Source organism: Emydura macquarii, unplaced genomic scaffold (genome assembly GCF_026122565.2).
Source record: "Emydura macquarii macquarii isolate MOO-44397 ecotype Brisbane River unplaced genomic scaffold, CSIRO-AGI_Emac_v2 contig_3470, whole genome shotgun sequence".
In the NCBI taxonomy this organism is placed as follows: domain Eukaryota; kingdom Metazoa; phylum Chordata; order Testudines; family Chelidae; genus Emydura; species Emydura macquarii.
In genome coordinates this window covers 9,772,012-9,784,128 of record NW_027133607.1, presented here as the reverse complement: position 1 = coordinate 9,784,128, position 12,117 = coordinate 9,772,012, and the positions used below count along the sequence as shown (strand labels likewise).

The window sequence follows — 12,117 nt, the reverse complement described above, 5'->3', positions numbered from 1 at the left end:
TCTGTAGCAGTGAAGTGGATTGATGTTATCCCTGAGCCTGGCATCTCTGTTAACAGTACCCAGCACCTGCTGGGCGGACCGACGCTTTGACAGCAGCACATTCAGGAGGGAATCCTGGTTCAACACTTCTGGTGATCATCTTGCTAAGAACAAGGGGGTTATAATTCCAGGAAGTGTGGGTTCTTCCTTTTCCAAACTTGGTACCTAAAGTTGTGAAAAGTCCACTTTGTTTAACCCTGCTGATAAATATTTAGCTGATCTGAGTTCTAGTCCACGTCTTTCTCTGCTTGATGGCAGTCTTCCAATTTGCCTTTAGGTGCATGCATGGGAGATCTCAGACCAACTGTTACAGATCCGGCAGGACGTGGAATCATGCTATTTTGCAGCACAGACCATGAAGATGAAGATTCAAACCTCGTTCTATGAACTCCCCACAGATTCGCACGCTGCATTACGGGACTCTCTCCTGTCCCACATCCAGAACTTGAAAGACCTGTCACCCATCATTGTAACTCAGGTAAGCCTCGGGGGAAGAGAGGGTGTTTCTCCAGGCAGCCGCGTACCAATTTTCAGTAATAAAGCATGGATAATTCAGTGTCTTCATTAGAGATGCATAGTGGACATGTTGTAACATTTACTCCATTGTCCCGTCAAATCCATCCTGTGCAATAATTGCTGCTTTATTTAGGGGCAAGAAACGGAGGCTGCAAGTCACGTGAAGCCTGGCCAGCTAAAGCTTTTCACTCATGGCTTTCAGAAATTCATGCTCCCTGGTTGTTCTTCCTTTAGAGTGGAGCAAGAAAAACTGAGAAAAGGGAAATCAGTGCCCTTCAGACCCAGTCAGAGCAGTTTCTCCATATATAGGCTCAGTCCTGTGATCAATTCAACAGTGATTTCGTAGGTTAATAAATCAATTATTTTACCCCTTTCTATGCTGCTTTGGGAGGGTGATGGGAGGAACAGCTATGCAAGAATCTTCCGTGCTCAACTATGAAAACAACAATGAATTACCCATCGAAATTCCCTCCGTGACTGGAAGGTCTCTGACGTGAGGTGCTACCATATCCCCAGGAAGGTGTTCATCTTAGATACTGAAAAACTAATTATTCCCTCATGCCATCAACTTAGCTGGCCTGCGTGACACTGCTGAGCACTTGTCACTGCATCCCTATGAAGTCCAAATCAGCCTCTCCGCCTGTTGGTCTTAAATCAGCCTGAAAGGTCTGACCCTGCACTGATTCAAGTCAGTAGCAATTTTGCATTTGGCTTCTGTGGGGGCAAGGATGGGCCTGGGTGAAAGTTTGTGTGTGGCTGAGGAACTGTACATCATTTCTGTTCCAGATTAAACACAAATAACCTGGCAGCAGTGACGAAGAGACTGCTAAGTCTCTAGGGAACAGAGTGTGGGAGACACTCTGCTAGCCAATCTGAGAGAAGGTTTGCAGCCAGGAAGAAGATGGTTGGCCATCTGGGTCGGATATTGCAGTTTGCAAATGGGAGGGAGAGTGCTGGCCTCAAACTGACCCGTGAGTTGCAGGCCTGTGACCCCTCAGCCTGACAGAAATGAGACTGTTGCCTGTGGCTAAAGGATGTGTCCAGCATTTAGATTCCAAGGTGATGAGTGCTCTACAAATAACACCGTAACCGGTATTAGAAGTGGGGGATCCCACATCACCTGCCACTGTAAATTCTTTAGCCGTGGGTGAGAAGCTGTGCTTAAAAGTCACGCAGCCCTTCCTTCCTGGTGGACTGGTGCATGGGGGCATGAGTGTTGTTTCTGCTTACACAGCAGAGAAAAAGTACTTTGGCTCCTGGACGCTGAGGGTCTTGTGGGATTGCCATGAGATCTGAGGGGCTTGGTTTTACTTCATGGAGGGCTTGATTTCTCCCATCTTCTCCCAATGTTGTTGAACAGAATCTGGACATTTTTCTTCCTGTCTCGCAACACAAATTGGACCTTTCTTGTTTTTAGCGCTGGTCTTAGTCTTATTGTTTTCTCCCTCTACACTTCCAGCTTGCATTAGCAATAGCGGATCTCGCCCTACAAATGGCTTCTTGGAAGGGCTGTGTGCAGACACTGGTGGAAAAGTAAGTATTTGTTTTATATCATTAAGATTTATAGAAATATTAAGCCTACAAACCTCCTGTACTCCTACAAGACTTAGCTTACAAGAATGCGAAAAGAAAGCTAATGATCTGAAAGCACAACTACACACTTAGGTGCACTGCTACAGAAGAGTTGGAAAAGTGCTAGAAAATAACCTTTGTGATTGATCATTTAAGTGGCTCTGGATTCTAATGTAATGCTAGTAATGAAGTGTTCTAGGTGAAGTGGATGGCCGGTCAGTTTATAGACATGTCTGTGATGGAAGCCATGCATTCCTTTTTGGGGGCTCCTGTCGGCCTGGATGACTTCTTCACCTCCATTTCTATATTGCTGTACAATCTCTTTCTGGTCTCATAGCTGTCTTATCCTTCTGCCTTAAGGTTGGTCAGGTCAATGCTGCATCATAACTGGTGCAGTGATAGCTGTTTAATGTTACGAGGCGTTCCTTTCACTTCCTGATAGGGCTGAGTTGTGTCACTGAGCATCTGGAGCTCAAACCAGGATCCTTTCATGGCAATTCATGTCACTATATGAGGCCAGTGCCACGCACTGTGCTGTTGTGAAATGTCGCAGGTGCTGTGCAAAGATTGCTCTGTACTGGACAAAGCCACTGCAATGTGAAATGGAGATTGCATGATGTCATTATTGGCAGAGACTCTGTGCAAGGGGAGAGTGGAAAGGGGGGAGTTGACTTGAGATGTTGAACAAGGGATTTTTACCATCTTCCTTGACGGTATGAGGACTATGAACTGGGTTGGTAACACTTATTTGTTTCAGAGCCTAACATTTGCTTTTGATGTGAATCCACATGATGTGTTTATGGACAACTTTCATAGAATCATAGAAGATGAGGGTTGGAAGGGACCTCAGGAGGTATCTAGTCCAACCTCCTGCTCAAAGCAGGACCAACCCCGACTAAGCCATCCCAGGCAGGGCTTTGTCAAGCCGGGCCTTAAAAACCTCTAAGGCTGGAGATTCCACCTCTTCCCTAGGTAACCCATTCCAGTGCTTCTCCATCCTCCTAGTGACCCTAGTAATTTTGTCCCGAATCTCTTTCAGTGAGATTCCTCTCATCTCCAGCGAAGGTGTTTAGACACTCCTGGAGTTTGATGTTGTGTGTGTTGGCAAGCCTCTTCTCCATGCCATTTCACTTCTTTGCCACTCCCTCTGCTCAAGGTACAGTAATGACGTGACATCACTGCCCTTTCTGCTGGAGATCCTCACGGTGCTGCCTGAAGAGGTTCATAGCCGATCTTTGCGCATTGGAGCCAACCGTCGTACCGAAATCATCGAAGACCTGGCTTATTACTCCAGTACAGTGATCTCCCTTCTAGTAAGTAGATCACCTGGAATGTAGACATGTGACAAACCGATCTGTGGAGGTGGCAGAGGGCACAGTCTGTGACTGTTTCAGATCTAGCCCGGGTTGGAAGTGATCAGAAAGCTATCAGGCTTCCTAACAGCTGCCAGTGTGAAACTAGTTGTTCTCACAGTCAAGTCCTTAGTGGACAAGAGTCCACATCAAATAAATCCATGACTGGCCCCCCACTGTAAGCAGTAGGCCAAGGATTGAGTTTGATCATGGAGACTTAACTACCCCTCCAACTGGTTCTTCGAGGTCAGGATTTGAGACCCATTAGGTACAGGCAGTGTGAGGAGGAAACTTGCCCTGCTGCTCTTTGTTCTGTGCTCATAGGCCTTCAGTCTCTTGAGCTGTAAATCCAGCAACTCTCATTGGCCCTGAGTGCCTTTATAGATAAGGCCCTACTTGAATTGCGAGATGATTGTCCAATAATTACGGCTGACAAGCCATGGAAACTCGCAGAAGAGTAATAAAAAGGACCTTATTACCGCAAATAATAAGGTCCATTATTACTTTTCCACTATTTTCCACTGTCAGCCATCCCGGGCTGAGAGCGGGGGACTCCGCTGTAGAAATTGCGGCTGAAACCTCGTATCTGCAGTATCATGAATTAAGTAGGGCCTTTTTTGTAGATTAAAAAAGATGAGTGATCCAAGACCGTTCACTTACCTTTTTTAATATAAAAGGGGACTGTGGAGGAGATAACCTTTAACATAATTCTAGACTGAGAGGTACAGATTGGTCAGAATAAGCATTTTAGGATTTATTTATCTAAAGGCCATCTTATTTATTTTATTTTTACCACGAGTTCTTTCTTGACTTACCCACACCCTTCATGTAATGCCCTGAAGGTTCACAGCACTCCCTTCGTGGTCACCCCAACAGTGATATGGTGGCCACAGCAAAAATATGCCCGGATGAAAAAATCAACACACACAGGTGAATTTCTAGATGCTTTCTCATTGCCATGCCTCTTGGAGGAGAGTTCCAGCTCTCCAGGGTGCTAACCGCTTGAGGGCGTTTGTGCGCAACAAGGCTTTTGACTTGGGGTTGAGGAGTGAAATGAATCAGCCCATCTCCAAAGCAGTTCGCAGAGATTGAAAGGAACCGACTAGAATATATCCAGCCCCCCTTGTTCAGTGTTTTCCCAAGGATCAATTTACTCATTTCCTACTAAATTATTTGAACGAAATACCCCGGAGAGACCCACCTAATCTCTTCCTCCTCCTCCTTCAGGCTGTACTGAAATACAGTCCCCATACATGTTTATGCAGAGCTCCTCATTACTTTTTACCATTTCACATTGCCTTTTTAAATGGGAAATATACTGCCCAGCTGTGCATAATAAGGCTGTTAATATCCTAGAACCCCAGATGGAATTGCATTTTGATGTATTATAATTATAATATATGGTAACAAAGAAATAATTTTTGTGCTTTGCAGGCCACACTTTTGCTGCTTCTCTCCTTTTTGCTGCCGTGTGAGTGTGAGAGTGTGTGTGAGTGTGAGTGTGTGAGAGAGAGAGAGAGAGAGATTTGTTCTCTTCCCCAATCCTTTCCTCCAGCTGCTTTCCTTTTGCCTCAACTCTGCTGGCCATCATGTGTCTAATTTTCATAGCTGTTGGAGTTGAAGCAGATCTGTTAAGTTATATAGCTCTCCTTCTCCACCCTTAAAACCATCTCTAGCTTAGTGCAGGTTCATTCCCCATAGTGTCTTTAGAGCTTTTATCAAATCCAGTTTTGAATGACATCAGTGATGTCACCACTTCCCTTGAGGGAATTATTCCATCACCTGACCAGTCTCACCCTACATTTTCCCATGCTCTCTTTAATGCCACTACTCCTGGTTACAGAACTTCAGAAGATGTCAAATTCCCTTCTCAGTTTGGTGCTACACCCTTTGTTGTTTGCAGACTGTTGTTATATTCCCTTCTAACCATTGGTTAGCCGTGCCATATGTAGAATGTTTATCCTTACTTTGTGAATCGCCTCTCTTGCCCATTTCTAATTTCTTTTGTTCTCTGGATTCCCTCCAGCTGGTTTGTATGCCAGATTTTCTGATGCCAGATTGCTTGGAATTGGGCGTCGTATTCTGGTTGTGCTTTCGAGGCAGAAAGAGGGCTGATTGCCTCCCTGCAGTGTGATGGGATACCTCTGCCCAAAAGTATCTCCAAATCATATGGAACGTGTTGCCCCTTTCTTTGCTATCCTGTAACAAGCACCTCCGATTCATTGTCCAATGTCTTGTGTTTGTCTTGGCTTCCAGTTCCATATCTCTCCTGTGTTAAATCTCACTTTATTATCAGCTCGTATTTTTTCAGTCTAGGTCCTTTGAATTTGTGTCCTCCTTGTTCCTTGTAACGTCTCCCCCACACTCTTCGTTCCCAAATGTTTAGTTTCATGCGTTTGGTTAACATGCTGTTTACTTCCTTTTTCCAGCTCCTCAGTGAAGATGCTAAATAAAATTAGAGCTAACCCCTTTCTGTGGTACGACCTGGCACTGCACTCAACCCCAGTTTATTACCTTGCTGTTCATTAATGCCTCATTTGCATGTGTTCTAACTGCTTTTGAAGTTTAATTATTTTCTTTTAAATTGAATTGGGAGCTTAATGCTCAGTTAAAAAGTTGAAAACAGCTGCTTCCAGACCCAACATATAGCTGAGAACAGGCTGGGGATGTTAGAAGCATGGGATCAGACCACTGGTCCAGAAAGTTAGGTATCTCTTGTCCAATGGTGGCTAATATCTAATGCTTCAGAGGGAGATAGATTCTCTGTGCTTCCTCTCTACCACCACCATCTCTCCCCCCCTCTCCCCCCCAAAAAAAACAAACAAACCATACAATGCATCTACATATATAAGGATGGCCATGGAGAACAAATTCCTAATTTTGCCAGTTGCTTTAATCCAGATACTGAAAGTCTCATAGACGAGGACCAGATGGTATTTACCCAAGAGTTCTGAAGGAACTCAAATGTGAAATTGCAGAACTACTAACTGTGATGTGTAACCTAGCATTTAAATCAGCTTCTGTACCAGATGACTGGAGGATAGCTAATGTGACACCAATTTTTTAGAAAGGCAGCAGAGGCAGTCCTGGCAATTACAGGCCGGTAAGCCTAACTTCAGTACCAGGCAAATTGATTGAAACTACAGTAAAAAAAACAGAATTATCAGACACATAGGTGAATGTGATTTGTTGGGGAAGAGTCAACATGGTTTTTGTAAAGGCAAATCATGCTTCACCAATCTACTAGAATTCTTTGAGGGGGTCAACAAGCGTGTGGACAAGGGTGACCAGTGGATATAATGTGGTTAGATTTTCAAAAAGCCTTTGACAAGGTCCCTCATCAAAGGCCCTTAAGCAAAATAAGCAGTCATGGGGTAAGAGGGAAGGTCCTCTCCTGGGTCAGTAGCTGGTTAAAAGATAGGAAACAAAAGGTAGGAATTAAATGGTCAGTTTTCAGAATGGAGAGAGGTAAATAGTGGTGTCCCCCAGGGGTCTATATTGGGACCAGTACTGCTCAACATATTCCTAAATGATCTGGGAAAAGGGGTAAACAGTGAGGGGGCAAATTTTGCAGATTATACAAAACTACTCAAGATAGTTAAGTCCAAAGCAGACTGTGAAGAGTTACAAAGGGATCTTACAAAACTGGGTGACTGGGCAACAAAACGACTGGTGAAATTCAATGTTGATAAACACAAAGTAATGTACATTGGAAAACATAATCCCCACTCTACATATAAAATGACGGGGTCTAAATTAGTTGTTACCACTCAAGAAAGAGATCTTGGAGTCATTGTGAATAGTTCTCTGAAAACATCCACTCAATGAGCAGCAGCCATCAAAAAAGCTAACAGAATGTTGGGAATCATTAGGAAAGGGATAGATGGTAAGACAGAAAATATATTGCCTCTTTAAAAATCCATGGTACACCCATATCTTGAATACTACACGCAGATCTGTTCCTCCCATCTCAAAAAAGATACCTTGGAACTGGAAAAGGTACAGAAAAGGGCAACTGAAATGATGAGGGGTATGGGACAACTTCCATAGGAGGAGAGATTAATAAGACTGGGACTTTTCAGCTTGGAAAAGAGGCAACTAAGGGGGGGAATATGATAGAGGTCTATAAAATCATGACTGGTGTGGAGAAAGTAAATAAGGAAGTGTTATTTACTCCTCATAACACAAGGACTAGGGGTCACCAAATAAAATGAATAGGCAGCAGGTTTAGAACGAACAAAAGGAAGTATTTCACACAACTCACAGTCCAACTGTGGAACTCCTTGCCAGAGGATGTTGTGAAGGCCAAGACTATAACGGGGTTCAAAAAAGAGCTAGTTAAGTTCATGGAGGACAGGTCCATCAATGGCTATTAGCCAGGACAGGCAGAGATTGCTGTTTGCCATGGTGGACAGGATGGATCACTTGAGGATGACCTGTTCTATTCATTCCCTCTGAAGCACCTAACATTGGCCGCTGTTGGAAAAGAGAACACTGGGCTAGATGGATCATTGGTCTGACCCAGCATGGCCATTCGTATGTTCTTACTTTACAGTCAGAAGGAACCATTGTGATCATCTAGTCTAACCATCTGTACATTGCAGCCCACAGAACTTCACCCTGGAGCCTGGTCTAGAATTAGCTGGTTTAAGTTCCAACCTAGTTTAAAACCAAGTTTCTAGCTTTATGGGCCTGCAGAGCTGTTACCCGTAAAAATTCTCTGCCTCTTGTTTCACTCTAGCCACCCGGGCAATTTCTCTATGAAGAGAAGGCCGGCTGTCAGATGGGTTAGATGAGTAAGCTCATTTCCCTCTGACTGCTTATTGCCTTATTAGAGATGGCATGGGGAGCCTGGGTTAGTCAAAAGCTGATGGTGGATCGCAAAGGTTGATGACCAGGCCAGCTGGACCCACTTAAATCTCCGAGCATGTTCCACCAAAATGATCCTTCCGAACTCTGAAAGGAAAAGTGACAATTCTCTGGTGGTTTCTGCTGGTGGCCTGTCTGCTGAGAGGAGTTTGTGGCTGGTGATTTCTTGGGACAGTCTGTCATTTGTGTGCTTTGCCAGGCAGCTGCACTCACGTGTTTGATTTGCCCCGGGTGCATTCTGCAGATAGGAACAATTTTAGATTCAGACAACTCAAGTTTGCCGAGTCCCAAGTGGGCCTTTTAATCAGCTGCCTGCAGAGCAAAAAGAAATTGGGGGTCTCTGTCTAGGATTCCACCGCTAAGGTTTTTTTTTAAACATACTTGTGTTAGGAAGAGGTTTTATTGAAGTCCTATGGAGGCTGTAATAATGTACAGAACGACTAGACCATCAAGTGAGCAGTAAGCCTGACCTTCCTGAAACTTTTGGTGTGAAAACTGTAGGTTCCATTCTCTCGGGAGATGGTCCTCTCGAGCCCTGGCTAGCCTCGTGTTTTGCCCATTCTTCTAGCTTAGCACAGTAAGAGTTTCCTTTGGAGCGAGGTCCTGGCAAACCTTGTCAGGGCCTTGCTGATGAATAACTGAAGGCTCTCCCTCCTCTAGGGCGCTCCCAGCCACGGTCAGAAATAACCCCCCAATTTCTCATGGCGTGATAGTGTCGTGACTGTCACCAAGCTAACCCCGAGCAATGCTTTTTACCTTTCAAAGCCCTAGCAGAGACGCTAGCAAGGCGAATGCATTTTGCAGCTGTGAGTATAAGGAAATCTTAACTTGCGACTAGGCAAATTGGAGGCTTTTGGTACGAAGCTCGTTAGGGCCGGGCGTCATCAATCTTGGAGACAGGACCCTGCAGGAAATTGATGTGCTGTGAACGGGTGAAAATATTCCAAGCTGCTTTTTCTCACCATGTGCTGCCATTGCAGCTGAAGTCAATTGATGTGCTTGGCTCAGTCCCTAGCCCATGTGGGGGCATTGTCTTTAGGGCAGGGGGAGTGCTGCAAACCATCTCCTATCTTGAACGTGCTTCCCTCACTGGTCTGCCAGGCAGACATCAGGGCGTGGTATGGTACTCACATTTCTTCCCTTGCGCTTTTCTCATGAGGCTGATTTTAGGAGGGGGGCTGTCACATAGTGATCTAGAAGAGTCTCTAATGTTGACACTGATGCGGGGTGGGGATTGTGGTTTTTAGATCTAGATCAGCCCTCGGCGATCATGCTTTGTGCCTTGAAACACCAATCCTCTCAGTTCATGGCTTCCGGAAACACGTATGCGGGAGGATGTCAGTTTCACGCGTGTGAAATGAAACGGTGACATTGGGTCTCTAACCCATTCTCCATCCCTGCTCTTTCTGCCCTAGGTGACCTGTGTGGAGAAAGCAGGCAACGATGAAAAGATGCTCATGAAAATTTTCCGCTGTCTGGGGAGCTGGTTTAATCTGGGAGTTCTGGATAGTAACTTCATGGCCAACAGCAAGTTACTGTCACTTCTCTTCGAGGTGCTGGTGAGTATTTGCTCACCTCGTTGAATGAGCTCCTCTCTGCACGTGAGGAACGACGGGAATTCTTTATTACCAGCAGGAGGAACTGCAAAACTTGGAAATCCAACAACGGTTTGGAATCCCTGTGCGGATTTGCTACACATCCACTGTAAATATTGGCGCAGGAGGGTGACAGCTCATTGGTGGTCTGCATACAGCTCATGAAATTAAGTTTACTCCTCTGCCTCGGCCCTGCCCTCTGTCTTGAGTATGAGGCCCAACCCGTCAGTCCACTGTAAAGGACTGAACATGCTAGCCCATGACCCCCCTTCCGAAATAAATTCCCCAAAACCAGAGCCTGCTTTTTTTCTAAGTGATCTGTGCTGCTCACAGCATGCTAGCTCTTCCCCAATGCCCAAAATAGCACACTTTTTAGTGCACTCCCCTCCCCACCACTTCTAGTTTCCAGCCTGAAGGCTGTCAAGAACTGGCAATTTGGAGAAGTGGGTTTCAACAGGAGCACAGGAATCTCTTAAGAACAAGAATCCAGTCCTGGCCACGCCTCCCAGTGGCCAGGAACTCCCCATCTCCCTTGTGCATTGCCTTCTAGTGGCACTTGGAAAATTGGGTAGGTCCCAGGTGACTAACACTGGATAATAGCTAATTTCCTACACAAAATAAAAATATTTTAAAAGCACTTCCTCTGCCCGCATGTCAGGTCTCGAGTTCAGGATTCCAGTTCTTTGGAACCAACTGCTGCTATTGCTGACCTGAGAGGCGACTATTATGCGGGCAGACGGTCTTGCACAGAATACTGAATCCTGAACTCGGGACTGGACAGGGAAGTGGAGGAGCAGGCGATGCTTATGTTCTCTGTGAATTTCTAATCTGATCCTGTTTGTTTCTGGGTCAGAGACCTTAAAGATGAATGGTGAAGGTTCTTTGTGAACAGAGCGGGGTGAAGTTAGCACCAATGTCATTTTTGGCCTTTGATCCTTTACTGAGTAAGAAAGATCCTTCACTGAACAGCCAAGGGGCTTTGGCCTATGGCATCAGGGAGGAAACCTCATTCCATATCTCTAGAGTGAAGTAGGCAGGGAAAGGAGCAACTCAAACAAAATCCTGGTTTTCTGAACTGCAACGGGATCATTGGGGATCAGTAAGTGAAGGCCATGGGCCAAAAATACGGCAGACTTAGAACGCGAATGTAAGACCTGTTGTCCAGTTTGGCCGTGTACTATAAAAGAGGGAGAAACCCATATCTCCTTCAGGGTCCTCATTCTTCTACACTCCCAACATTTCGCTACTTGGATAGCGAAAAGAACTGAATTTGTTCTCATGCTGCATTTGAAATTCTTCCACCTTAGCTGTGTGAACATTTAATTAAAAGCAGAGGGTAAGACACCTTCTCGCCCACTGGACTCCGCTCTTCCCTTTGGCTGCATTCCTGTCGAATGCCCTACTGTGACAGATCCTTCCTCTGCATAGCGTGGGATTCAGCAGTTCTGGCACCAAATGGGTCAGGCAACAGCACACCAGGAGGAAGCAGATGCTGTTTCCAGTTACAGTACATTGGTCCAAGACAGGACCGTTGTGAGAATGGGGTGGCATTGGATTGCAGAAACCTCCTTGCTCATGCATGATCTTTTAATCTTTGCAAACCCAGTGATTATACTTTCTGGCTGACTAACTTACACAAAAATATTGTCGATCAGTTCTCCTATTCGCACTCTGGTCCATTCATCGTCAGTTTTCTCAACTTTTATTAAGAGGCTGCTTTGTCTAGTTGTTAGAAAATGAGGCGGGGAACCAGGGGTCCTGGATTCCATCCCACCTTCTGTCACTGATATTCATTGTGACCTGAAGTAAGTTTGACTTCAACTTCTGTCTCTCCCCATCTGTGAAATGAATATTTCGAGCAGTTGCTGTTACTGACCACTTCAGTTAAGGCTAGGTTCAAGGTTTTATTCTGATCTCCCTTTTCAGGTGCGCATAATTTCTCCATCTTATGCAAGGAGGGTGAGGATCAACTTAGGTTGGTGAGAGAGACAAGTTTTCCAACCCCTCAGAGCTCTTCTTCAGATTTGAGATAGACACTCTGAGCATCACAACTAAATGCAAGGTGGAACAGATGGTTTAACATAGTTAGCACATATTCTAAGGGACCAGCATAACAACTTATGCTAAACAATCTGTTCCACCTTGCAGTTAACTGTGACGCTCAGAGTACCTTT

At 45.1% G+C, this 12,117-nt stretch overlaps 1 protein-coding gene across 2 annotated transcripts in view; it reads left to right on the top strand.

The window, feature by feature from the left end:
- TNPO3 (transportin 3) overlaps positions 1–12,117 on the top strand; it is an 83,717-nt gene that overhangs the window by 36,465 nt on the left and 35,135 nt on the right. Inside the window, exons 2-5 of one of the 2 annotated variants that reach the window (XM_067534986.1) lie at positions 317–517; positions 2,015–2,088; positions 3,284–3,440; positions 9,764–9,907. In XM_067534986.1, the coding sequence (XP_067391087.1) occupies positions 317–517; positions 2,015–2,088; positions 3,284–3,440; positions 9,764–9,907 (576 nt within the window). Of the gene's footprint in view, positions 1–297; positions 518–2,014; positions 2,089–3,283; positions 3,441–9,763; positions 9,908–12,117 lie in introns of both variants that reach the window. The other variant, XM_067534987.1, reaches the window with a different exon arrangement.